General features: G+C 45.7%; 5 protein-coding genes across 11 annotated transcripts; 2 read left to right on the forward strand and 3 right to left on the reverse strand.

The window, feature by feature from the left end:
* Positions 1 to 4,261: 4,261 nt before the first annotated feature.
* keap1a (kelch-like ECH-associated protein 1a) lies at positions 4,262 to 9,887 on the reverse strand. Of its 3 annotated transcripts, XM_037241238.1 has the most exons (13): positions 9,615 to 9,887; positions 7,986 to 8,089; positions 7,284 to 7,775; positions 7,017 to 7,216; positions 6,791 to 6,947; positions 6,296 to 6,388; positions 6,034 to 6,180; positions 5,846 to 5,952; positions 5,601 to 5,730; positions 5,333 to 5,529; positions 4,981 to 5,214; positions 4,679 to 4,941; positions 4,262 to 4,607 (listed from the first exon to the last, which is right to left on the reverse strand). In XM_037241238.1, exons 3-13 carry the CDS (start codon positions 7,494 to 7,496, stop codon positions 4,426 to 4,428), a joined length of 1,923 nt encoding a protein of 640 aa, XP_037097133.1. In that variant the 5' UTR covers positions 7,497 to 7,775; positions 7,986 to 8,089; positions 9,615 to 9,887; the 3' UTR covers positions 4,262 to 4,425. The 3 variants fall into 3 exon arrangements, with proteins under 3 accessions (XP_037097133.1, XP_037097132.1, XP_037097134.1); XM_037241237.1 differs by lacking the exon at positions 7,986 to 8,089; XM_037241239.1 differs by lacking the exon at positions 7,986 to 8,089 and having other exon boundaries at positions 4,679 to 4,855; positions 5,009 to 5,214; positions 9,615 to 9,884.
* A 345-nt stretch (positions 9,888 to 10,232) lies between these two features.
* On the forward strand, positions 10,233 to 11,757 carry cdkn3 (cyclin-dependent kinase inhibitor 3). Of its 2 annotated transcripts, XM_037241408.1 has the most exons (8): positions 10,233 to 10,322; positions 10,432 to 10,595; positions 10,694 to 10,749; positions 10,814 to 10,858; positions 10,963 to 11,185; positions 11,252 to 11,283; positions 11,355 to 11,458; positions 11,541 to 11,757. In XM_037241408.1, exons 2-8 carry the CDS (start codon positions 10,516 to 10,518, stop codon positions 11,628 to 11,630), a joined length of 630 nt encoding a protein of 209 aa, XP_037097303.1. In that variant the 5' UTR covers positions 10,233 to 10,322; positions 10,432 to 10,515; the 3' UTR covers positions 11,631 to 11,757. The 2 variants fall into 2 exon arrangements, with proteins under 2 accessions (XP_037097303.1, XP_037097304.1); XM_037241409.1 differs by having other exon boundaries at positions 10,256 to 10,595.
* On the reverse strand, positions 11,758 to 14,904 carry cnih1 (cornichon family AMPA receptor auxiliary protein 1). Of its 2 annotated transcripts, XM_037241427.1 has the most exons (6): positions 14,681 to 14,904; positions 14,024 to 14,092; positions 13,724 to 13,771; positions 12,816 to 12,928; positions 12,600 to 12,743; positions 11,758 to 12,516 (listed from the first exon to the last, which is right to left on the reverse strand). In XM_037241427.1, the coding sequence occupies exons 1-6, from the start codon at positions 14,759 to 14,761 to the stop codon at positions 12,489 to 12,491; spliced, it is 483 nt and encodes a 160-aa protein (XP_037097322.1). In that variant the 5' UTR covers positions 14,762 to 14,904; the 3' UTR covers positions 11,758 to 12,488. The 2 variants fall into 2 exon arrangements, with proteins under 2 accessions (XP_037097322.1, XP_037097323.1); XM_037241428.1 differs by lacking the exon at positions 13,724 to 13,771 and having other exon boundaries at positions 14,681 to 14,902.
* Positions 14,905 to 15,685: 781 nt separating this feature from the next.
* On the reverse strand, positions 15,686 to 19,160 carry gmfb (glia maturation factor, beta). Its single transcript, XM_037241419.1, has 6 exons — positions 18,987 to 19,160; positions 17,854 to 17,950; positions 17,464 to 17,513; positions 17,277 to 17,409; positions 17,124 to 17,197; positions 15,686 to 17,016 (listed from the first exon to the last, which is right to left on the reverse strand). The coding sequence occupies exons 1-6, from the start codon at positions 19,143 to 19,145 to the stop codon at positions 16,945 to 16,947; spliced, it is 585 nt and encodes a 194-aa protein (XP_037097314.1). The 5' UTR covers positions 19,146 to 19,160; the 3' UTR covers positions 15,686 to 16,944.
* Positions 19,161 to 19,416: 256 nt separating this feature from the next.
* Positions 19,417 to 22,593, forward strand: lgals3a (lectin, galactoside binding soluble 3a). 3 transcript variants are annotated; one of them, XM_037241330.1, is made up of 7 exons: positions 19,417 to 19,574; positions 19,968 to 19,985; positions 20,060 to 20,827; positions 21,537 to 21,625; positions 21,706 to 21,862; positions 21,927 to 22,192; positions 22,236 to 22,593. In XM_037241330.1, the coding sequence occupies exons 2-6, from the start codon at positions 19,971 to 19,973 to the stop codon at positions 22,080 to 22,082; spliced, it is 1,185 nt and encodes a 394-aa protein (XP_037097225.1). In that variant the 5' UTR covers positions 19,417 to 19,574; positions 19,968 to 19,970; the 3' UTR covers positions 22,083 to 22,192; positions 22,236 to 22,593. The 3 variants fall into 3 exon arrangements, with proteins under 3 accessions (XP_037097225.1, XP_037097224.1, XP_037097226.1); XM_037241329.1 differs by having other exon boundaries at positions 21,927 to 22,183; positions 22,226 to 22,593; XM_037241331.1 differs by having other exon boundaries at positions 21,927 to 22,179; positions 22,226 to 22,593.
* The last annotated feature ends 630 nt before the right edge of the window (positions 22,594 to 23,223 follow it).

A 23,223-nucleotide genomic window follows, 5' to 3' on the forward strand; every position in this document is an offset into this window, starting at 1 on the left:
CAGTTTAGATTTAAGAATTTAGTCCATATATAAGGCGCACCGGACTATAAGGCGCACTGTCGGCTTTTGAGAAAATATTAGGTTTTTAGGTGCGCCTTATAGTCCGGAAAATACGGTATATATGTGTCAAAAAGTTACATAAAAAAAAACAACTCTCTAAGAGGATGTAAAGAAAACAGCTCTGCATCCTGATTTGATGCTGCATTGTGCTGCTCCTTGTGCTGTGCCACCTTGGCCACCAGGGGGCGCTTTGCCTGAGCCATTCAAAACCACACCAAGAATAGACTTTGGTTAACGCAAAATGTCTCGCTAAGATGTTGACTGACTTGACTTCTCTAACATCAGAGACCAAACCTTGGTAACCTGTCTCACTGCTTCTGTCTCTCTTGACTCCTTCCTCTCTTCTTGCACTCTTTCGACTTCCTGTCTCTCCCTCCCATCTCTCTCCATGCCTCTCTTTGCGTTCTGTCCATCTCCTTCCCTTCTCGCTGCAGCTCTGTCCCGAGCCTGTCTCGCTGGCTTTGTGTCCCTTTCCTTCCCGTCTCTCAACTTCCCGCATTTCACCCTCCTGTCTCTCTTCTCTCCCTCGTGTCACTCCTGTCTGTCTTCTTTCTGTCTTGCCTTCCTGTCCTCCACTCCTTGCTGTCTCTCTGCACTCTTTCTTTTTGGCCATGAGTTCTCTCCTCCGCCCCGCCTGCTCTCCAACAACGTCCCCCACCTCTCTCACGCACCTCTCCTCTCTCGCTCGCTCGCTCGCTCGCTCTCTCCATTCTGCCTGGCTGTCTGCTCTTTACTCCATCCAGTACGTGCCACAGATTCAGATGATTCAATTACACACGTACACCCGCAGACAAAGACGCATACACCTGCACAATGCGCAACAAACAATACGTGGGACATTAGCCGAGTTTGGAAGGAGCTTTGGATTTCCGTTAGAATGAACCCGAATGACCGAAGCAAATGAAAATGCGCCGCAAAAACATTGCAATCGGATGAGTTGAGGAAGCGAGAGAGGAATTTGTTGTTGAGTTTGAGTCAATCCGTTTGTGAGCGACCAAAGTCACTGACAAAGTTGAACTTGGTGAGAAAAATTAAGTTTCAGTGAGTGAGTGAGTGAGTGAGTGAGTGAGTGAGTGAGTGAGCGACCACACAAAAACATACATGCATGCAAACACGTGCGAGATGAAAACACTCAAATGCACCAAAACATACACACTCGTTCATGTGAAAACACACTTACAGAAATACAACCGCTTACACAAACACACACAATTAATACACGTCTGAAAACAAATTCTCTCTCACACACGTATACACACTAATCTAAACACAAGAACATGACAACATAACTTTGGTCTGTGATGTTTCCCCTTACTGCACAAACACACACACACACACACACACACACACACACACACGCACACACGCACACACGCACGCACACACATTGGTGATTGACCCACAGGAGTTGTTCTGAACTTGCTGACTGAGGCGCACCCTGTGTGTGTGTGTGTGTGTGTGTGTGTGTGTGTGTGTGTGTGTGTGTGTGTGTGTGTGTGTGTGTGTGTGCGTGCGTGTGTGTGAGTGCGTGTACATGTGTGTAGTTGGGGGTTAGCATGTTTTGGTGTGCTGACTCCACACATGATCTCCATTAAGCGGCTGCATGGGGGGAGTACACGTACACTCCCAAACACACACACACACACACACACACATGCAGGTACAAACACAGACACACACAAATACAAAGACACATGCATGGTAATTGAAACTCAAAAGAATACATATGCACACACCCACACAAAACATAACACATCAATTTAACAAATGCATGAAAAGACTACAGTAAAAACACACAAATACAAAAAGACAACACACATTAACGCCAGTCACACACGCGCAAAAAACACACACAAATACAATCTGGAATGAAAACAAATACACAACATGAAAACACACATTTTACAATCACCATCCAACCGCAGGGCTCATATAGACAAACATGCATTCACACTCACATTTATAGACAATTTCAAGTCTTATGAACCTAAGAGGTATTTTTGAGGCGAGTCGGAGTACCCAAAATTTGAACCCAGAACTTATTTGCAAGGCGGACGTGCGAATTGTGCATTCCGACACAGACAATTTTATTTTTTAACCCATACAAATGATTTTATGTTCCTCTTTAAAAGACATTATTTGACAATAGTAAATATAAATTCAAATATACCACGATGCCGTTATCTAATTGTAAACGTTCTAATTCCTTATTCTGGCGGAGGGAGGGCGAACCTCTGACTTCAACAGCTGCTTCATGACCCAAAAAACTGTCAGTCTTTCCCTGGAATAAATTGTGGAATGTACCATTCACAAGTACACACCAGGGGGAGCCTGGGGGACGCGCTCGCCTCGCTGCCTTCTTGTACGCACACCTACGCAATGCCAATTCGCCCCTTCGAATACAAATTGGTAGTAGAATAAGAAACATTTTCCCACTCAGTGGGAGTAACCGTGGGGGGGAGTGTGGTTGTACATTATTCGACGGGCGGCCACCCCTTGGCTTTTCCAGTGGACCCATAGTAGAATCAATTCGACGAAAGGGGAGCTTGAAACAGTCCAGCTCGCGCTTTTGCTGGAAGAGCAGAGGCTCGCACAAGCGCAGAGTGCTGCCGGCCGGCCGGCCGCAGTGCAGAACGCACGCAGCCGGCCGGCCGGCCGGCCTGCCGGTCGGTCTGACCGGCGGCCTTGTCCCGGTCTCGCAGTCACAACGAACCCGAACTGCTTTGCAATTCGCAAGGCAACATGCTCACGGAGTGGGAAACACTCAGCAAACCGCAGTGCATTTGAAAGTTCACAGCCTTTTTGAGCACTTTTCATTTTCAAAAAATGAGAAAACAAAACATGTTTCAAATGTCAACATTGTGAGACATAAAGAGTTGAATTTGAGGGTGAAATAGATTCATTACATTTTTGCAACAAGGCTGTACCAAACTGGAATCTAAAATGTAGTTGTAGCCAGGGGCGGTTCTAGGGTCAAAGGTTTAGGGGTGCTATGCGCCCGACCAGGAAGAGAAACATTATCGATTTTAACACAATAACCATATCACTTTTTGCTCACGGGCATCCAATCAGTTAGGTTGTCAGTAGCACCTTGCCTTTAATATTAATACATGGTTTTAAATACTTTTTTTGTACCATTGTAAGTGGTGTGTTGAGATATGAGTGACCCGACTAGTGGATTTTTCGAGATACGAGCTATCATTTGGAATTTTTCCTTTGATTTGTGAGCACAAATTTGAGATTACAATCACTGTATGGCAGAGGTAAAGTCATTCCAACTCACTTCATAACGAGCAACAGTTTGCCATTTTTCAATGAATCAAAAAAGAAGCTTCAAGCTATTTAACGCCACTCACAATTGAAGTTCACTTTCAAAATAAATGGAATAGAGACACGAGCTATCATTTGGAATTTTTCCTTTGATTTGTGAGCTCAAATTTGCGATTAGAATCACTGTACCCGGAAGTATGCGTGACAGGGTGGCGAAAAGTAGTGGGGGCGGATGGGTGGGCTTTAACTTTATCTGTGCATGCGAGTGTGTGACATTGGCGCATGATGACCTCATCAACATCGCAGCCTTGCAAAGCTAATCTGTTTCATTGTGAAGGATGCCAACCGCCACGGAGGCACGCCGTGAAGGTGACATTGCATGAACGCACACACAAGCCCACCACCCTCACTCCCTACACACATATACATATATATATATATATACATATACATATATATATATATATATGTACACACACATATATACACACACACACACACACATATATATATATATATACATATATATACATATACATATATATATATACACACACACACATATATATATATATATATATATATATATATATATATATATATATATATATATATATATATATATATACACACGCACACGCACACGTTCATGCACGCATACGTACATCCATATAAAATACGCTTTTCTTGGGTCTCTTGCACCGCCTAGTGGTGGAATTTGGTAAAGAGCAAAATTCTTAGTATTATTTATTTTATTTATTTTCAAATAATAAAAATCTAGTCAGGTGACTAGGGAGTAAACATGGAAGCATCTTGGCAGTAACTCACTGTGAGGAATGAAAACAGAATTAAATCATACAATTATAGATCACAAGTGCAGTCTCATGATATGAGTGCGCTTCGGACCATGCAGCTGATGGGGATCTTACACTTTTTTTTTTTTAGGCTAGAATCAATCCATTAAAGTGGGCGAGGATAATTTAAGAAAAGTAAAGTTGTGTCTCAAAACACCACTGTAGTTGTTGTTGTAGCACCTTGGTAAAAAAAATAAAGTCCACCTGCAGCAATCCACATTAGCGTCCACTTGCAAAAACGTCAGTGTTCGTCGCCGTCATCATCGTCCTGCTCCGGGGGCAGGCTGGCGGGACACGGCTCCATGGTGACGGCCACGCCCATGCCGCTCCGCCCCAGCGTCATGTCGCTCACGTACGTCCACTCGTTGTTCTCCGGGCAGTAGCACTCCACGCTGGACACGAAGTCGTGCTGGTTGAATCCTCCTGGACGACGACGACAAAGGCACAGTTGGAAACAAGCACAAGGTACCCGTAAGATTTGAGCGTGAACTGACCGAGCACAAAGATGCGCCCCTGGTGCACGACCACGCCGTGCGTGCTCCGGCAGCACTGCATGGACGCCCGGGGCTCCCACGTGTTTCGGGAAATGTTGTAGCGCTCTACCACGGCCAGCTGGTTGCGACCGTCGTAGCCGCCAATGGCGTACAGGTGAGCGTTGACGCACACCAGGCCTGCCCCAAAAAATCGGCGCTGTTTCATTTTGTTTGACATGATCCAAACATCAACACTGAACAATTCTATGGACGACAACTGGTGTCACGTCACGGGTCACAACACTCCACTTTTCCTCCCACTCGACTCGAGCTGTGGCGAAGCTAGCTCACCAAGTCCGCTGCGCGCGATGCTCATGGGCGCTAGCTGCTGCCAGCTGTTGCTGTCCGGCTGGTATTTCTCAACTGCGTTGGATCGGCTCTGCCCGACCAGGCCGCCCACCACGTAGAGCGCTCCTCCGTAGGGCGCCACTCCGGCCCCCAGGCGGGCCACCGGCATTGGGGACACGTAGGACCAACGATTGGTCTCCGGGTCCCACCTGTAAAAGTTGGATTATTATTTTTAAATTTCGTTGTACATGTGTGACAATGACAATAAAGATCTATTCTATTTTCCATTTGATTAAAAGGGTTTGCCTGACCCGTGCTGTCACTCACCGCTCCACAGTGTTGTGCAGCGTGCCGCCCTGCGAGCCCCCCACGGCGTAGATGCAGCCATCCACCACGCCCACCCCCACCCGGTTGCGCGGCATGTTGAGCGCCGCGCGTTGGCTCCACTGGTTGGTCATGGGGTTGTAGCAGCACAACGCGCTGGACTCGGTCATGCTTTCCAGCGACAGATTCCTGCCGCCCACCTGAAGGCCCAAAAGACACTGTGATCTCGGCGGCATGACGCCCCGCTGGGTCCGAGCGAGCGGCGCCGTACCGTGTAGAGCAAGCCGAAGAGGGTGCACGCGCCCAAGCCGCTGCTGGGAGCCGCCATGTCGGCCAGTTTGAGCCAAACTTTGCGGACGGGGTCGAACGCCTCCATGGTGGCCAGGGAATGCTGCCGGTATCTCCAAAAAGACGACAAGAAGACAGTTTGGAAAAGAACAACCGAAAAAAGTGGGCAGCATTTTTGGAGGCGCACACTGTGTAGCAACGCCGAAAAAATGCAACATAGATAAATACCCGCCGGCCACATAGATGAGTTGCGTTCCACGTATGGGTGCCGGAGGAACCATCCTCAATGTCATTTCCTGGAAGATTTTCGACAGGAAGTCTTTGCAAGCGTTGGCCTGGAGTACAAAAGAAAAAAAGAAAAAGAAAAGTGCGGAAAAAGGAAATACGACTCGAAGCAAAGGCTCAAGTTGAAGTACCTTGCTGAGAATGGGGCAGGACAGAAGTTGGTTTTTGAGGAACTTTGGCGGAAGGGCGTAGATGTGGACAGCGTTGAGGAGCGCGTGGAGATACTGGGCTCGATTCTCCATGTCCCACCGCACCCAGTCCGTACACGCTTTGTACACCTGCCATGGAAATCCATTCTACGTGACCTTACATAATAGCGTCTTTGTGTATTGTTTTCCATACACATCCCAAATTTGGAGGACCTCGGGGTGGCGTTTATGAGTCAACACGTACCTCGGACTCACAGAGCACCTTGATGCTGTCCTGACTTATGAGTTCCAGCAGCTGGCAGTGAGACAGATTGAAGAATTCATCTTCTTTCGTCACCTGGAGCCCAAAAAGGAAGATTTGTCTTGAATAACAATTGAGAAATAAACAAAGGGCTTGATTTCATCAATTCATTCCAAGATGACTCAAGATGACAATGCGCATTGCGAGATCCCAACGATTAATCGGACAGTCGATTTAATCAGCAGCTTCAGTTGTAAAGTGAAACAACGTAATTCATATCTAGTGCCCGCTTATACGCCGGAAGCTTTCGCCTTGAGGTGAGCATTTCGAGCTTTGAATATTTTTCTGACGTCATCCAGCCTCACCTGTGCAATTATGAAGAGTATGAGTAAGGCGGCGTGGGTGTGACCGGCTATAAATACCAACGAGAGAATAAATCCCGGAATCAATTAAAAGCCGCAAGACAAGGTATCGGGATGTCGTGTCATTTTGCGTCACCTCACTGAAGTGCGTGTTGATGTACTCGCGGCCGCGCTGGTACAAGTCGGCGCATCCCAGCTCCTCGGCGAAGCGAGTGATCCCGATGACGTTGGACGATTCCAGATGCTTGACGAGAAAGTCGCAGCACGCCTTCGCCACGTCCTCCATCTGGAACCTGACACGAGAAATGAAAGGTTGAAACCGGCGGCGAGGCCGCGACCGCCTCCACTTTTGAAGGACTTACCTCATGGCGGCCAAGAGTACGTGCAGTACGCACTTCTCGCCCACGATGATATGCGAGGTGTATGCAAAGTCAATGAGCCTCCCCAGCACTTGGGGGCAGACATCGCGCAGGGTGACCTCGGAGGCTTGGCACTCTTTGAAGCTGCTGGTGAACATGGCCCGGAAGTACGGGCTGCAGGCGGCCAGCACCAGCTTGTGCACCTGATGCGGGAAAATCATAACGAAATATTGCATTTTGTCATTTTTTTTTGCTCGCCGTAGTCCTGACCTTAAAGTCAATGGTCTTGTCCTTGTTGGTGACGCGCAGCACCAAGTCGCACAGCATCTCCTGCCTCCTGAACTCGTCCATGATCTTCAGTGACTTGGAGGCGTGACTCTCCACCGTGTAGTCCAGATAGCCCGAGCCGTGCATAGAGGGCACGGCGATGGCGGAGAAGTCCGAGCCGCGCGTCGGCGGCTTCTTCCTCAACGAGCAATGCATGGCGGGATTGCAGTTGACTGAATTTAGCCCATATGTCTTTGTGTCTTCAATTCACTGATGTCCAAAAGTTGCCTCCCATCAACGCCAGAGTTGAAATCCATTGATACCATGTGCGACTCCATTTTATCGCTCCAACATGGCTGACAGTGGGAAATCCTGACCCAGCGGTCAATCGACAGGTCGTCCACCATCGGATCCAATCAGATGCATCGGTAGTTGATTAGTGGCCACTCACGAGACGCTTTCCTGATTTGGAATCTTCTTTTTGCCGTGGTGATCCTGCAATCGAGAATCAATGAGACAGCGTTTATGAAACATGATCCGGTTATTACTACTTATGTGACTGTCAAAATAAAAAAAATAAAAAAAATAATAATAAACTTCTGTGAGTCACGTTTTTTTGGGGTAGGTATGGCTGATTTTTGGGCCCGAAATATATTTTTTCAAAAAAATTCATTATTTGCGCTGCCTTCCCAATGTGTCACTTACTTAACCTTTCTAGCCATCAGTCACGTGCCTTTACCATCACATAGGTAGTGGGAAAAAAATCCACGTGTTTAATTCTTCAAACTCGTGATTGGAACCGCCAGCTTCTGCAAAAAGATTTGCTAGGGCATGCGTTGCACAATCAAATGTATTCAGCCTGCAGTTCCCTCGGCCTCTTTAACACGCCATCATATGACCTCCATAGTAGGGGGGGGGCGGGCACTTGGGGCTTGTTGCCCGACTTCTCCATGCTGACACAGAGGGAAAATAGTCTACAGGAATTCAGTAGTAAAACTGCAGTAGTCAAGTAAGCCATAGTAATCATTGCTTGTCCAGCCACAAAATAAATGACAGATTGAGTCCAGGTTTTGGAGAAAATGACATTTCTATATCTATATTTTTTTCAATATAGTTGTATAGGTTACAAGTCACATAATGGTGAAAAAACGTTTGCAATAATTGATCTTGATCTGCCACTGTTAATGAACAACACGTAGAAATGTGCGAAGCGTTTCATTATCTATAACGTTACAATTTCAGTTTCACAACGGGATTGACCTGATTATACTCAGAAGTACAGTTGGGCTATCAGCCAATCATCTTTGCAGTTAATATGAAGGTTGTACATGAACTACTGCTGTTTGATAAGAGGGTTAATCATTGACAGACCTCTTTCCACAACGTGCACACAAGTGATTTGCTTGAACTTTGTCCACAAGGTACAAAAAAAAAAAAGAACTGCAATGACAAGATGAGCATAGGTCTGTTGCGATATTACGTAACAATCTTTTCTGCCATGTCATTGTTGCACTGTAATTAAAAGGCAAGTTGGAAATAACACCAAGATTGTTTTGTACAATTATGAAATCGTTACACAATACTTAAAGTCAAGAATACATTTATCAGAGTTGAATTTCTTCACTAACGATGATGCAGAAAACAACACTCAATATTAGCAGCATTTTTTTTTTTTTTTTAAATATAAAAAACAGCTTACTTTATTATCACTGTTGGTGAGCTTTGCCCTGTCCACCTGTGAAACAGCTGCAGTGCACAATACTCGGGTTGCATTTTGGGAAAATATGCCATTTTTAGCATTTAATCTGTTTTACCAATACGTTCAAACGTCTTTGCAGTACATTCGAAGAAACCCAATTTAAAACCGCTTACTGTACATCGGCAGGTCCACACTTCTGTGATAAAGTATGCACCACTTTTTTGTTGTTGTTGTTTTTGTTTTTTACATATATTAGAGCATCGAGGAGACTAATTTACACTGGTTTTTTAGGTGGCGTAAAAATCTATTTCAGGGTGTTCATTTTAGAGCTTGTTAAACAATCATTAATCATGATGCTTGTAGGACCTTTTTGCGAACTAGTCACCCAGAGTGAAATGTGTATAATGTGTTTTATGACACTTAATAATAGTAATCAATATCGCCACACACGCTCACACTAAAGTACATGATTGGTGTCAGCAGCCCCCCCCCCCCCCCCCCCCCCGTGTGACGTCACAGATCAACAATCCATTTTGTAGGGCATACAAAAAAAGGCAACCACAGTCGTGGTGTCACTCGAGCTTATATTAACTATTTAAAGTACTTTTAAAATGTGTCAAAAATAGTTCACTGACCTCAATCAACCTCCCTTCGAATATCTGCTCGCCACTACCGACGACGAAAAAGTCCCAAAAGTCTCGTATTGAAGAGGACGTAAATGTCTTTTCAGGGTTTTCCCGAGTGTGTTTACAACACAGATAAAGAGAAAAGATTTAAAAGTGTCCCGTGGGAGTAGAGGCGCCTTCCATTGAAGAGGAAGAAAAGGTCCGACACAGGAGTAGTTGTCAAAATAAGGCGGGGAGAGATTCCAGCGCCATGACTGTGCAAATCTCACGCGGGCGCGCACGCACGCGGACCTACGCACGCACAGCGCGGGCACACGCACGCACACAGGACATTCTCAAATAAAAAGTGAAAGTAAGCGTCTGTTTTGTAAGTTTGTGATATTACTGAAAACTAACAAATAAAGCCCCCGCATGAAAACTTAAATAAATTGAAGGTCAAATAAACCGGTGTGCCAAACAATACTTTAAAACTTTGACTGTCAATGTTAGAAACACTCAATATATTGTTTATTCCCCGCCCGCCATTGGTCCACACGTCTGTGTCCCGCCCGTCTAGTTTAACGTGGTAAGAAAATCAAGCAAACCTACTGCGTCATAAAAAGGGCGCGGCTATACCTTTTCTGATTGGCTACTGCCTTGATCCATTTTTTTTTCAAATTCCCGGAAACAGCTGACGGCGACGTTGCTGTCAAAATATTTCGAGTGCGTGCTTGGACGGTGAGGAAAATTAAGATACAATTACTACATATTTTCCGAATATGTTCTCAATATATGACATCATATAACCGTGGCGTATGTCTTTTTTCGTATTTGCTTCGATCAATAGTGTCTTTTCTGCACACGTCTCCGACGAAGCTCCTGAGTGAGATTGTGTCCTGAAAATCCTCTTGGTGATTTTTTTAACAAAAATATGAGAAGCGATCAGTTTGACTCTTCGTCTGAAGAAGACAATGCCGGCGAGGAAGGAGCGCCTCCTTTGGACATTTCCTGGTCAGCCTTCAAACTTCTTTGCACTGCACCTCCTTAACAAGTGTCTAATTCTTTGTTTTCCCGTGTCTGATAGTATAAACATTTATTTTGCGTTTCAGGGTCCCTTTGTCTGAAGTGGGCTCCAATCAGTTTGTGGGCATATGTTCCCTTCCAGGTAGAAAGTGGCAACTTGTTCCTTCATGTTGGTGCAACAAAATGATACGCGTGTGTGTGTTCAGGTTGCAGATACAAGGATATACGCAGGAGTGTGCACAAAGACGTCGGTGAGGCCACACTGCTGTCATAGGGCATCTAAAAGAGAAATGTCCTTCTTGGCGACTCCCCAATACAAACACTTACCCTCCCTTGTCGGTGTGCTTGAGTGCAGAGGAGCTTCACAACCAAGGCGTGCAGGACGTGTTTGTGCTTTGCACACGAGGCGAGCTGTCCAAGTACCGCGTGCCCTCGCTTCTGGAGGTCTACCAACAGAAGGGTCTGAGCGTGCACCACATGCCCTTCCCTGATGGGGAGGCGCCCCAGCTGGAGCAGTGTGGACACATCCTGGACGAGCTGCAGCGCAGCCTAGAGGCCAACCGCAGGACCCTCATCCAGTGAGGAATTACAATCGCCCAAGTAGTCGTAGAAATGGAGGTTATAAGTTTGTTTGTTTTTTGCAGCTGCTATGGAGGCCTGGGACGCTCTGCATTAAGTAGAAAAAAAATTTCATTTCATTTTGAGCCCTTTATTTTCCGCGATTGCTATCACGGACTTCTTTTCCAGTCGCCGTCTGCCTGCTCATCCAGCTCTCCGTAACCATGACGCCCGACGAAGCCATCGACATCTTGCGGGCGCACCGAGGACGGGGAGCCATACAGACCCTCAAAGTAGTGCAGCTCTCCAGTTTCAGGAATTTTAATTTGCGCTCACACTCTTTCAGGCTTTTATATTCCCCTTCTTCTTTGCCAGCAATACAACTTCCTCCACGAATTCCGGGAAAACTACGCCGCCTACCGGGAGAGCCAAGAAGTTCACACGGAGCGCTCAGTTTCTCGATGATCGATTTCCTCCTAGGTGACGTCATTTGGTGCACTTCAATACAAAAAGAATGTATAAAGGGAAGAATTTCTAAACTCTTTCGAATTATTAGAAGTATGCTATGATAAAGGGAAACAACAAACTAAAACAGAGTGGGATGGTTTTATTTTCATTATATAAACTTAACTGATCTTAAAAGTGACATTTAGGTGATGCGACATGATAGATTTCACCCTGTTTCTGGACACAATGAACACATGACAATAAAAACCTGTCTGACGCTGCCGCTAGCATCTAAAGCATCAAGACTGGCTCATAGCGAGGAGTGCCGGAGACGTCCAAAAGAAAAATGACACAAAAATAAACTCGGAAGAGGGGAAATAAGTACAATAAACCACAAAGAGTAGAGCTCATTCGCAGTTGGTCGAGGAGGTTTCAAGCTAGTGCCAACTGTTAAGTCTACCTTTCAAATTGGGCAAATGTACACTTTCAACACGTCGAGTGTCCGGTTGCCATGGCGACACCACGCCCAAATTCAAAATCTAGCTGTCAAAACACAGATGGGAAAAATATCTAATTTGTAAGCACTCTTAGGTTGTGTCGACAAGCTACCATCGGCCGCCACGAAACCTAAAAAGGAGGAGGGGGGGGGGGGGAAGAAGGGGATGAAAAAGAACAAAATTGTCCTTTTCGGGTTTGTCCGTAGAATGTTGGCCCCGAGAGAGTCAAGGTTGGCGCCTGGTGTTGCTGATTTGTGGTCATCTCTGGCCGCTCCCTTGAATGTGTGCCAGTGGTATGTGCGTGCATGTGTGTTCACACAGCTCCGAGATCCAAGAGCGTCCCGACCCATTTCGCAGTCATCATCCGTGCTTTCCCGTCTTACGAGCTCACCAAAACGTAGATCATGCTGGACAAGACACGAGCACAACAACATTCGCAAGAAGTCTGGTGGCAACAACTTCACGGCTCTTTCAATAATTCGAGGCGTACCCGTAGAGATAGTAGAAGAAGGAGAGGAGGTAGAAGGCCAGCTTGCACCAGCCTTCCTTCTGACAGAAAGCCAGGATGTCGGCGTTCATGATGGTCGTCGGGTCGTACAGTCCCGGACAGCTCATCACGGGTCTGCTCATGTACCTGCAAAAAAAGAAAAACCCTCAACGCTTGAGCACACGTGCAATTCAAATTGTCTTGATGGCACACACGCACCTCCAGACGTGGTAGGCCAGCAGCGGCAGGTTGAGGACGAGCGTGAGCCACTCGGTGGCGCAGAAGAACATGACGCAGAAGAAGAAGTGGATGAGATACTCCGGGAGCACCAGCTGGAAAGCCCCGAGGAGACAAAAAGCACAACAAGAAAAAGTCATACACCAAGCCGCCATTGGAGCACGTCATCCTAACCACAATGACACAAAAGCATCATGCTTGGAGATAACGCCGCATCAAGTAATTCACAGTAAATGCTGAGAATCAAATTTGAGGTGCGTGCATGGTGCAAAAGTGGAGGGGGGGGGGACTTAGAATGGGATGGTGGGCTTTCACATGAGTTGAAAACCCTGCACTGTGCTGCTAAATGCAATCCAAGAACCACCTCAACCCCCCTCAAAAAATGACATTTTTGCTCCCCCCACTAGTGAAACACTGTCAATCAATAATGGATCTACATATAAAAAAATAAAATGATGAGGTACACTTATTTTATATTCTACTGGTACTCAAATATGTCTATTTGGTGGTGCTTGGTGTAAAAGTTTGGAGAGCAGACTGACGGACCTGATCACCTGACCTCAACTTTCAGTCACTGTATCGGTGTGCAAAAACAAAAGGGGAGGTCATCGTAGAAATAGTCATAATCAGAACATCATGCAGGTTCAGAGCCTTTGCAAGTCTTTTCAGTTAACAGCTTGACTTTGCATCACTTAGATTAACGCCACTCTTACAGCGTGTCAACACATGTTTATTTCTAGACAAAAAGACAGCAAGACGAAAAGGTGGACTCGAGGTATTGTCCAAAGTCGAAAGGAACCCTAACGTTGAGGTTAGCTAACTGAAAAGACATTTGCAAACACTAATGCTTCGTGCACAATGAACGGGCAGTTTTCAAAACTGGTACAAACCTTCAGGGCAAGTTTGACTCGTTTAATCTTTTTGACCTTTTCAACTGTCTTTTTTGGGGGGCGTGTTAAGGGGGCAATGTGTAAAAAGAAAGCGGATTAGGAAAGGGGAGGAAGGACAAAAAAAAAAATAGCGTTAGAGTTTGGACAGAGGGAAGAAGGCATGGCTAAGCCAGGTTATTCATTTAGCAAGACAGTGCAGAAAAATGATTGAAAAAGTTTCTGTTAATCCAATCCGAGCGTTGCGGCATGCGCTCGTAAGAAGAGAAAGGGCGGCGGGATGGAGGTGGGAAGATCACTTACGGGATTTAAAGTGTTACACTGGTCGATGGGATTTTTGTAGTCCGTCTTGAGCTCGTCGAATGCAATTATCTGCAGGAAGAAAATTGACCACAAGCTGTCATAAAATGTGCAGATTTCTCAGTGGATAAAAATATGTTCTGTTCTAAAAATAGCTCAGCAGTGATGATTTCACAGGAATGTTGAATAAAAAAATCCCATTGTAATCTTTAATCGAACAAATTGGGGCTGTGGTGAATGGATCATGTCTTCTCGCGAGATTACCACAACACGCGACTCTCGTCCAGCGCTAGCGCAACCTGCTAGCTTGTTAGCTCGGGAAAAGACGCTAAACAACTAGTTTCACATTCGACAGCGACAACATTGATTTTGTAAAAACCCGAAACCAACAAACTTGTCTTATTCTAAAGTTAAATAACGTAAACGTGTGTGTTATCGCACCAAGAATGAAGCGACATATCGCGTTGATTTGAGCCGTCAACGGCATTCTCGAAGAATCACGTCAGTGCGGACGTAATAATTCCACACATGTTAATGTTGAGTTACGTCAGAAGCGTAATCAGTCCAAGTGGGCCGTCCAACATGGCCTGGGGTTCCTTTTTCTGCTAAACCGCAACACAACTCAACGCCATAAACAACATGTGTGCAATTTACACTTACGTGCCAGATGGCGAAGAAGATGAGCGCCGCCGTGAGCAATAACGCGAGCATGTAGCAAAAGGCCGCGAACGTGAACGCCATGGTGTCCCTCCGCTCCGATTCGTGTCGTCTAATCCTGGTCAGTGGATGATGCGGGTAGCAGGAAGCCCTCGCAACGGAACGGAGCTAACCCAGCCCCAGACAGTTCCAACGGTTCTGATCCTGGTTGTTTCTTCTTCTCCAGTCGCTTATGGAGCCTTGTCACGTCCCCTCCAGTTCACTTACCGCCGTCTTGTGGAGATTTAAGATCACTGCAGGCACGACATCCTGGGAACCCATTCATTTCTTGCTGGTCGATTTTGTTGTTGTTTTCCTAAGATTTTTTTACATGTTAACAAGAGTGAATAGGAACTTGAGTGCCGAAGTGGTTAATCCTCTTAAAATACGCATATTTACAACATTCAGTACAAAGAAGAAGTGACTCCAGGGAAAACAAGCTTAACATTAGCAACATCTTTATTTGGACAACAGGAGATTATAGATGCATTCTCATAATAAAGTACAGTAAGGAAAAATACAAATACAGAACTGTATCTCAAGTTTCACTGTTTGATAAAATTTCATTTTGTCATTCAGGAAGGAAAAAAACAGCAGGACGACTACTACGGCACTATATTATCATTACAACGACAAGAAGGGAAGCAATCACCGTATCACCAACGCTCACTCAGGCTTTTCTTTAAAAAAGGAGTGTAAGTAAATATATCAAATAGAATACAGCTGCATCAAATTGAAAAAAGAAAATCACAATTGAATCAAAGCAGTTAACCTGTGGTTGACTTTTGAGTCTTATATTTAGACTTAGACTTAGAGACTTAGACAGAACTTTATTGTCATTTTGTCAACACTAGGTGTGTACAAAACGAAATTTCGTTGCATACGGCTTTTAAATGTTACAGGTGACACATCGTTTTGAAAAACTGTCATTTGACCAAAATGATAACTCATGATTGATTGATTGATTGATTTTATCCTGCCCATCAAAGCTTTATTACTCACAGGTTCACTTTTGGACTATTAATGAAAGCAAATGTGATTTGAAAAGATCTACCAATGATCCAATACAATAACAAATATATGAACGTGAAAAATCAAAAAAGGTTACTGGCACAAAGTTTAACGCCACTGGCACATCCAATACACGGAAAAACCGTGGGTGAAATAATCCACTGATTAAAAAAATAAAAAATTCATACAAAGTTGGCATAATGGTGTTTTCAAATCAACTAGTTTTTGCCATCCGTACAAATCCAAGATGACGTTAAGGGAAGTGGAGCCTGAAACAGGAATTCAGCACATTCAGAGAATTGTAATCCAGCAACAATATTTTAAAAAAAATTCCTCATGAAACATTCCAGATTGGTGTCGTTCGAAGAACATGTAGCATTCATTATCTCCACAAAATTCACCAACACGACTCGCAAAAAATAATAATAATAAATCGGAATAAGGACACTCAGCCTTCAAGATTTTTGCAAAGTGTGTCAATTGTCCAGTTTGGAATGTTTTGAGATGAGAGCACCAGATGATGATGTCATAGGAGCCAACACGTGTACACGTAACCCTGCATTCCGCCTAAAAAAAAGTGGACATACCACAAAATATGGTGCAACTATTAGCTAATAAACTAAAACGGCTCATTTGTTCAAATCCGATCGAAGAAGCACAAGATTTTTAATTCTTCGCAATTGTAAACGTCACTTTTCACTCCAGATTCCTTTCCTGCTTGGATTATAAGACTGTGGATGGGATGGTAAACAACTTGTCGGCCATCTTGATTGCATACTAAAACTATCTCATCACTATCTGAATTTCACATGTTGAGGCAGGATGTTTGATCTCCCAAACAGAAACTGCAAAAAAACTAATAATAAAAAGATAAACAGTACTTGCAAAGGTAAGACAAAAGGAGTGAAACTAATACTTTTGGAACCGGTGGAAACCCTCCCAAAACACTTGGGAAGTGAGGATGAGTCTTGGTCCACTATGAGAACTTTCATTCGACACAGACGCACAGAAAGCACAAAACGGGAGGACGGGACAAGACCCGGATGGTTAGCGCATGTATACTCCGCAATAACAGTCCCTGCCTCAAGCGTCCCCCCCCCCCCCCCCAAACATTTTAACCAGTGAGAAGTCTAGAACAAGACAGTAAGTCGTAAACAGGATTCAAATCAGGAGGTGGCTGGCAGAGAGAACAGCGCAGGTGAACCTGCCCAGATTCCTTAGCGGAAGAAGCTCAGTTTCTCCCGGAGCCATTCCTCCGTCAGGTCCTCTGTGTTTCGGATTTCAAACACCTGCAGTGGCAACGTTTGAAATTCAGACTCGGAATGTGCAGAACTTTACAATTCTTGAAAAAAGGAAAGTACCGATACTGAGTAGCGATACTCGCCCGTTCACAAACCTTGGTCATTTGCGCGGTTTGCACCAGCCTGGTTTTACTGCCCGCGTACATCATCTGCTGCTCCGGATTGCAACCTGACCCAAACACAGAACATTCTGCTGAGCAAGGAACTCGCACGTCCGCCGTGAAGCACCGGGCACTTTGCGTACGTACCCACGGGGCTCACAAAGATGAAGCAAAGGGGGTAGGAGACGCGGCCGTCGTCGTGTTGGTATTTGTAACTGTACGCCACGAATCGAGGCTGCCTCTCCGGGAGCTCTTCTTTCAGGTCGTCGGGAGAAATATCCTGGAACAAAACAGATGAGCCAACGCTCGCCATCGAGTCAACGATTCAACGTACCTCGTGTTCTTCATCCAAGACCACCAGCTGCTTCTCTCTATTGATCTTCACTGGAGGGGATCAAACCGTTAGGTGAATGAACAAATCAAGATTACTGGATTAAGCAAAGACGATACGACGTGATAAAGAGGTCACAGCGGGTGGCCTTGTTTAGAACGTCACACGAGTGGATTCCAAATGGACTAAACGCATGGTCCTTCATTTGGCCCAACCCAGTGGGGAACGTAGACCAATCTCCCCAGCATGTGTAAATAAGAGCACTGGCTTATGGCTTAAAGGCGGCGGGTGACCCACTTTGAGGAAACCGTCAAGGATTTTGGACTGATGAAACGGATTGTGCACAGAATCTCAAGGAAAACTTCAGGCTCCAAAGATGAAATCCATACTTACTGACGATGGCCGCGTTGTTGGTCTCCTTGCGCAGACGGAACTTCTTCAACTTCTCGATCAGATCTTCATCCACATCGCACACAGTCAGTGACTCACTCTGAGGAACAAAAGACCATCAAATAACCCCATCTTCCCCACAGCCAAAACCCACCACAACAAAAAAAGATACCCTGCAGGTTCAATAGGATTTTAATGCTCTGCACATTGGCATCACCTCCTCGTCACGTTATATAACTTCACAGCACACAGACATGAGCTCCTTCAAAATCTTCATGTTATAATTGCACCTTCCTCAACAGATGGTCCGCAGGCGGGATTTCTCTGAGCTTTGAGAAGATCCTTGGAGATTTGGCCGACTTTCAGCGCAAGTGACAAAACAGGAAGTGCAGCTCGATAAGAAGACAAAGAATGAGGAACCACAAATGACACTTGCGACAACAGCACTACTTTCGGGTCTGGTTATTTCTTTATAACCAGGAAGACTGCTAACTTACATAAAGCTAATTTGACGTGTCTTGAGCGCTAACTGTCTTTTATTGTAGAGACACGTTGTCAAAAACACCCAAGGGCGACAATTTTTTAAAAAAACATCAGGAAGAGCAAGAAAAGAAGGCCATCTGGTGGAACATCTTGCTTGTTGAAACACATTATTGGCATCCGCAGCAGCAAGTTTCCACCCAGACACCAAAACCTGGCTATGTTCTCCTTCACAATAAGACAACTGTTTTCATCAGAGATTAAAACAACTTGAAAACTTTTAAAATGGGGCACTATTCGGTTACTGTAACACTGTACCCATTTGTGATCCGTGTTAATTTGTCAATTTAATATTAATCCCACGAATTGTATACACAATGCTAATATAATACGTACATAAAATCCAAACTGGTCAGAGCAGGTCAGCTTTTATTTTAACACCCATATCCGGAAGCCGGTTGAAATTTTGATTTTGCGCTTGACATTAGCGGGTGGCACTCATGCTAAGGCTACCAAGCTAACGATAGCCAGCCAAAGGTCGTAATTTTCCTCGCGCAACCGTACCTTCAACACTTTATGTTCGTCAACAACAGCAAACGAAAACGCACAAGTGAATGTGATGTCAACTCCGTCCCTGACATAAACGACACACTCACCATTGTTGTTTTCGGAGTTCCAAGCTCGAAGACGCGGAAGACTGCTGCTCGGAATGTCAGGGACGCGTTCACTGTTTTTGGTTTTTTAGAAACTTCACAGCAGCTTGTGACGACTCTGGCCAATCCGGAACAAGAGATCCTCCTTCTAAATTTCAACATTGTCGCTCATCGTTGTCTAGAAAAATCTAGTCTTACATTTTTTAGTATTAACAATGTAAAAATCCGCTGACAAACTGTGGGGATTATTATGATATTATCTGATTTCACATAAATTACACTGAATAAAATTCAACTTCATTCGCTCATCGTGAAACCAGTATCATTTAAAAGGTATTCTATTTTTACATTCAATAATACCTTTGTTGTCCTAATGTAAACATAATAAAATGAAGATTTTGTTTTGGTTTCGCATATAGTGACGTCACCAAATGGGCGTGCCCGAACTTCCTGTTTGAAGAGTTGTGTCAGCCAGGCAGCTGCGGTAGCTTGTAGTTAGCTAAAGGAGGCGAAATTGGCTGGCTAACTGGCCTACACTCCTGGACAACAAGCGACCCACTTTCACCGCTGAAGACTCCACCACACGGCGAGGTTCTTATTGACAATACCGTTATATTCCCTCCTAATGTCTTCTTTTACTGCAAGTGGAGTTGACAAACTACAGTTAGCCTTCGCTCGCTAGCAGTTTTGCAGCTACATTTAGCGCACTCGCCCTGTCAACACAGTGTAGCAACTTAGCTCGTTTGGCCAATTAAGTAAATAGCCTTTAGCATGCACGCGATGACAGCGCTTGATTTGCTTAGCCTAACGTCGTTTCAGTCCACTCGGGCCTCCACTTTTGTGGACTTTGTTACTCATTTGCTCAGAATGGAAATATTTAGTGTGCCATTACTCAGATTTGCCTGTGCGTGTGTGACACTCCCTCCTGCTGGACTGCTTTGTACCCGCCCCAAAAATACTCATTCATTTTTGTCTTTCTTTTAGGTCATGTCGGATTTCTCGGTAAGTTTTCCTGAATGCACGTTTGTGTCACAGTTCTTTTTATATGATGGCACTTGTTTCCCCTCCCACGGTAGCTAACAGATGCTTTGGGAGACAGTACCCCAAGCCAGGCCAAACAACAAGGCAACACCAATCCGTTGGCACCGGCAAACAACCCTCCGCCTCCTTCCAACCCCGGATGGCCCTCGTCAGCCCCTGGAGCTCCCACCCAGCCCTCGGCCCCCTCCGGTTTCCCCGGCGGCACCGGCCCCGGCGCGCCGGGCCAGTTCCCCTTCCCCTCTGGCCCCGGGGCACCGGGCCACTACCCGGGGCCCCCTTCGGCGCCAGGTGGATTCCCATCGGGTCCCGGCATGCCTGGACAATACCCTCCGGCGCCAGGGGCTCCGGGGCAGTACCCCGCCAGCCCCGGGGCACCCGGCCAGTTCCCGGGGCACTACCCACCTGAAGGAGCACCCGGTCAATTACCCGGTGGGCCCGTTCCATACCCAGCTGGACCTTTCCCCTCCGGTCCCGGCGCTCCTCCCGGGTCTTATCCCAACATGCCTCTCCCGGGTAACTACCCAGCAGGGGGTAACGGCATGTACGGCCCAGGGGGTCCGGGCGGTTTCCCCCCTTCCGCCGGCCCTGGCGGTTTCCCCCCTTCCGCCGGCCCTGGCGGTTTCCCCCCTTCCGCCGGCCCAGGGGGTTTCCCTGCGTTCCCCCCCGGTGGAGGCTTTCCCCCAATTCCCACTGGCTCTTGGGGCCACGGAGGCGGAGGTTTCCCGCCGGCAACTGGCCCCTTCGGTCCAGGTCCCGGCCCCATGGGCCCTTACAACAACCCTGCTGCTCCAGGAGGCATGCTGGTGAGTACGAAGAACCGTGTCCAGTCCGTTTGCTTGCTGGCTTGCGGTGGTGTGCAGTGAAGCCTTTGTGGGGACAAACTTTGACTTTTTTCTGGTTTGATGTTTTTTCACCGAGTGGTCTGGTTAAAGGCGGTTTTGTAAGGGCAAATCATCTGGGTTGTGGCTGCTGGAATTTCTTGACGAGGGCTCTGCTGGGGGCAAGAAGCTTCATCAACAAGTCCATTATGTGAAACAAAGGTTATTTTTGAAAATGTCTTCTTGTCTTTCAGCCCAGATTTTATCCGCCATATAAATGAAAGGGACAAAGGACATCACTTCCAGAATCGACATGTGGTTTGAGTAGAACACGGTGTAGGGGGAAAGACTGAGCAGCGGTGTTATAATATATTCATTAAATACTATGATGGACACATTTATTACATTTGATATTTTTTTGCTGCATTAACAAAATGTTTGAATCACTGGCAGAAACACTTTTGTAAGTCTCTACAAATAAAAGGTGTGATTTACTTTTGCTCTTTTTTCTAACGACTCGGTGGTTTGTACAGAGTGACATTGGTGAAATTTTTTTTTTCCCGGATTAACATATTGTCTGTTATTCACCTACAAAGTTTTCTTGTTGCAGCAAAGTTGCTTCCCAAGAAGAAGCTACGGAGCAGTCACGTTGCGGTCGGCTTCAAATACAAACCTGATATTTTGCTTTTTGCAGATGGTGCCGTACGATCTCCCGCTCCACGCCGGACTGATGCCGCGTCTCGTCATCACCATCGTCGGCGAGCCGGTCCCGGGAGCGAGCAGGTGTCTTCTCATTCCGCTTGATGTTTTTAGCCAGAGAGGTTTCCATTTAGAAAATGATTTTTTTTACCCCTGGGTTACAGATTCCACGTGGACTTCATGAAGGGTTCCGACGTGGTCTTTCACTTCAACCCTCGCTTCCACGAGCAGACCATCGTCAGAAACTCCAGCATCGGAGGCTGTTGGGGGCCGGAGGAAAGGGACGGAGTTTTCCCTTTTGTTCAAGGCCAGCGCTTTGAGGTAAGCGTAAAATGTGAAACTTCGGACTTTTTCCAAATCCGCTGACGTGTGTTTCTCCGCGCAGCTGAAGATCCTGGTGGACGAGGACGTGTTCAAGGTGGCCGTGGACGGAAACCACCTGCTGGAGTACGAGCACCGCGTGGGCGGCCTGGAAGACGTCAACTTGCTGCGGGTGACGGGCGACGTGGCGCTCTACAGCGTGGCGCCCAACATGATCTGAATACCACTCGCTGGAAAGACAAACTCAAGTTGAAAGAAAAAAAGCCCTGAGAAATAATGCGCGCATCGCACGCCTCTGGAATTTGACACACACACACACACACACACACACACACACACACACACACACACACACACGTGACTACACATTTAGCAGCAGGTCATCTTTACCCATTCGGTATTTTTTTGGAGATATCATTTATCTCAATAGATGGCATGAAAATAACGCTTTGCTATGTACTAACGTTAGAACTGCGCTCGAAACATAGTATGTAAGAAGAAAAGAAAAACATGAATGGACCTTTTCACCATCATGCATTGCTACTAGTTAACGTAGTGGTGGAAAAAGGCGAAATGGGTCAAATGTTGGATTGTGAATGAAGTCACCTGGAGCCCGAAATATGGTGAAAAGCTCCATTTCATGCGTCCCGGAACATTTCACGTTTCTATCGAGTTCCAATGCAAAAAATGTGCAGAGTTAATAAATGCAGATTTTGACGTATGCCGTGAAATGAATTGCTTTCGAACAGTGTCAGTCTCCTTTTGTAACGGATGATGTAGCGAATATGGGGTAATTAATTAACTATTGATCCATTAGTTAAATAATTAAGGTTGGCGGAGATCTACTGCCAGCAGTATAACCAACCGCCACTAGGGGCACCATGTTTTTTTTTCTTTATCTTTATTTTTACGAGATTTAGACCAGTGGTGTCAAACTCTGGCCCGTGGGCCAAATGTGGCCAACAGTGTAATTATATTTGGCCCGCCAAGACAGTGTCAATACTAAAATTACAAGTTGTCTTCACTGATAGATGTTGCTAGCAAGTTTCATTACCGTTCATCGTAGAGTATGTTAAGTAAGAAAATTAAGTACGGTGAAATAATGTTAAAGAAATATCATCGGCTTAACGCAGTTGAGAATCAGCGTTCTGGTGTGAACGTGCAAAAGGGTGAGAAAGCTCAACTCTTATTCCCCAAACCACTGCACCAATATTTGGACACTGGAAGCTTGTACTCACTGATTGTGTTATTGTCTGAAGTCGGAGTCGGTTCTGAAGTGTCTTTGCAGTAAGCCAGGTCACGTAGGAAAAAACAAAATGGGAACAATTGAGAAATGCTGGCTTCGCGCAGCACGTGGTCAG

The sequence above is a fragment of the Syngnathus acus genome, chromosome 22 (assembly GCF_901709675.1).
Source record: "Syngnathus acus chromosome 22, fSynAcu1.2, whole genome shotgun sequence".
In the NCBI taxonomy this organism is placed as follows: domain Eukaryota; kingdom Metazoa; phylum Chordata; class Actinopteri; order Syngnathiformes; family Syngnathidae; genus Syngnathus; species Syngnathus acus.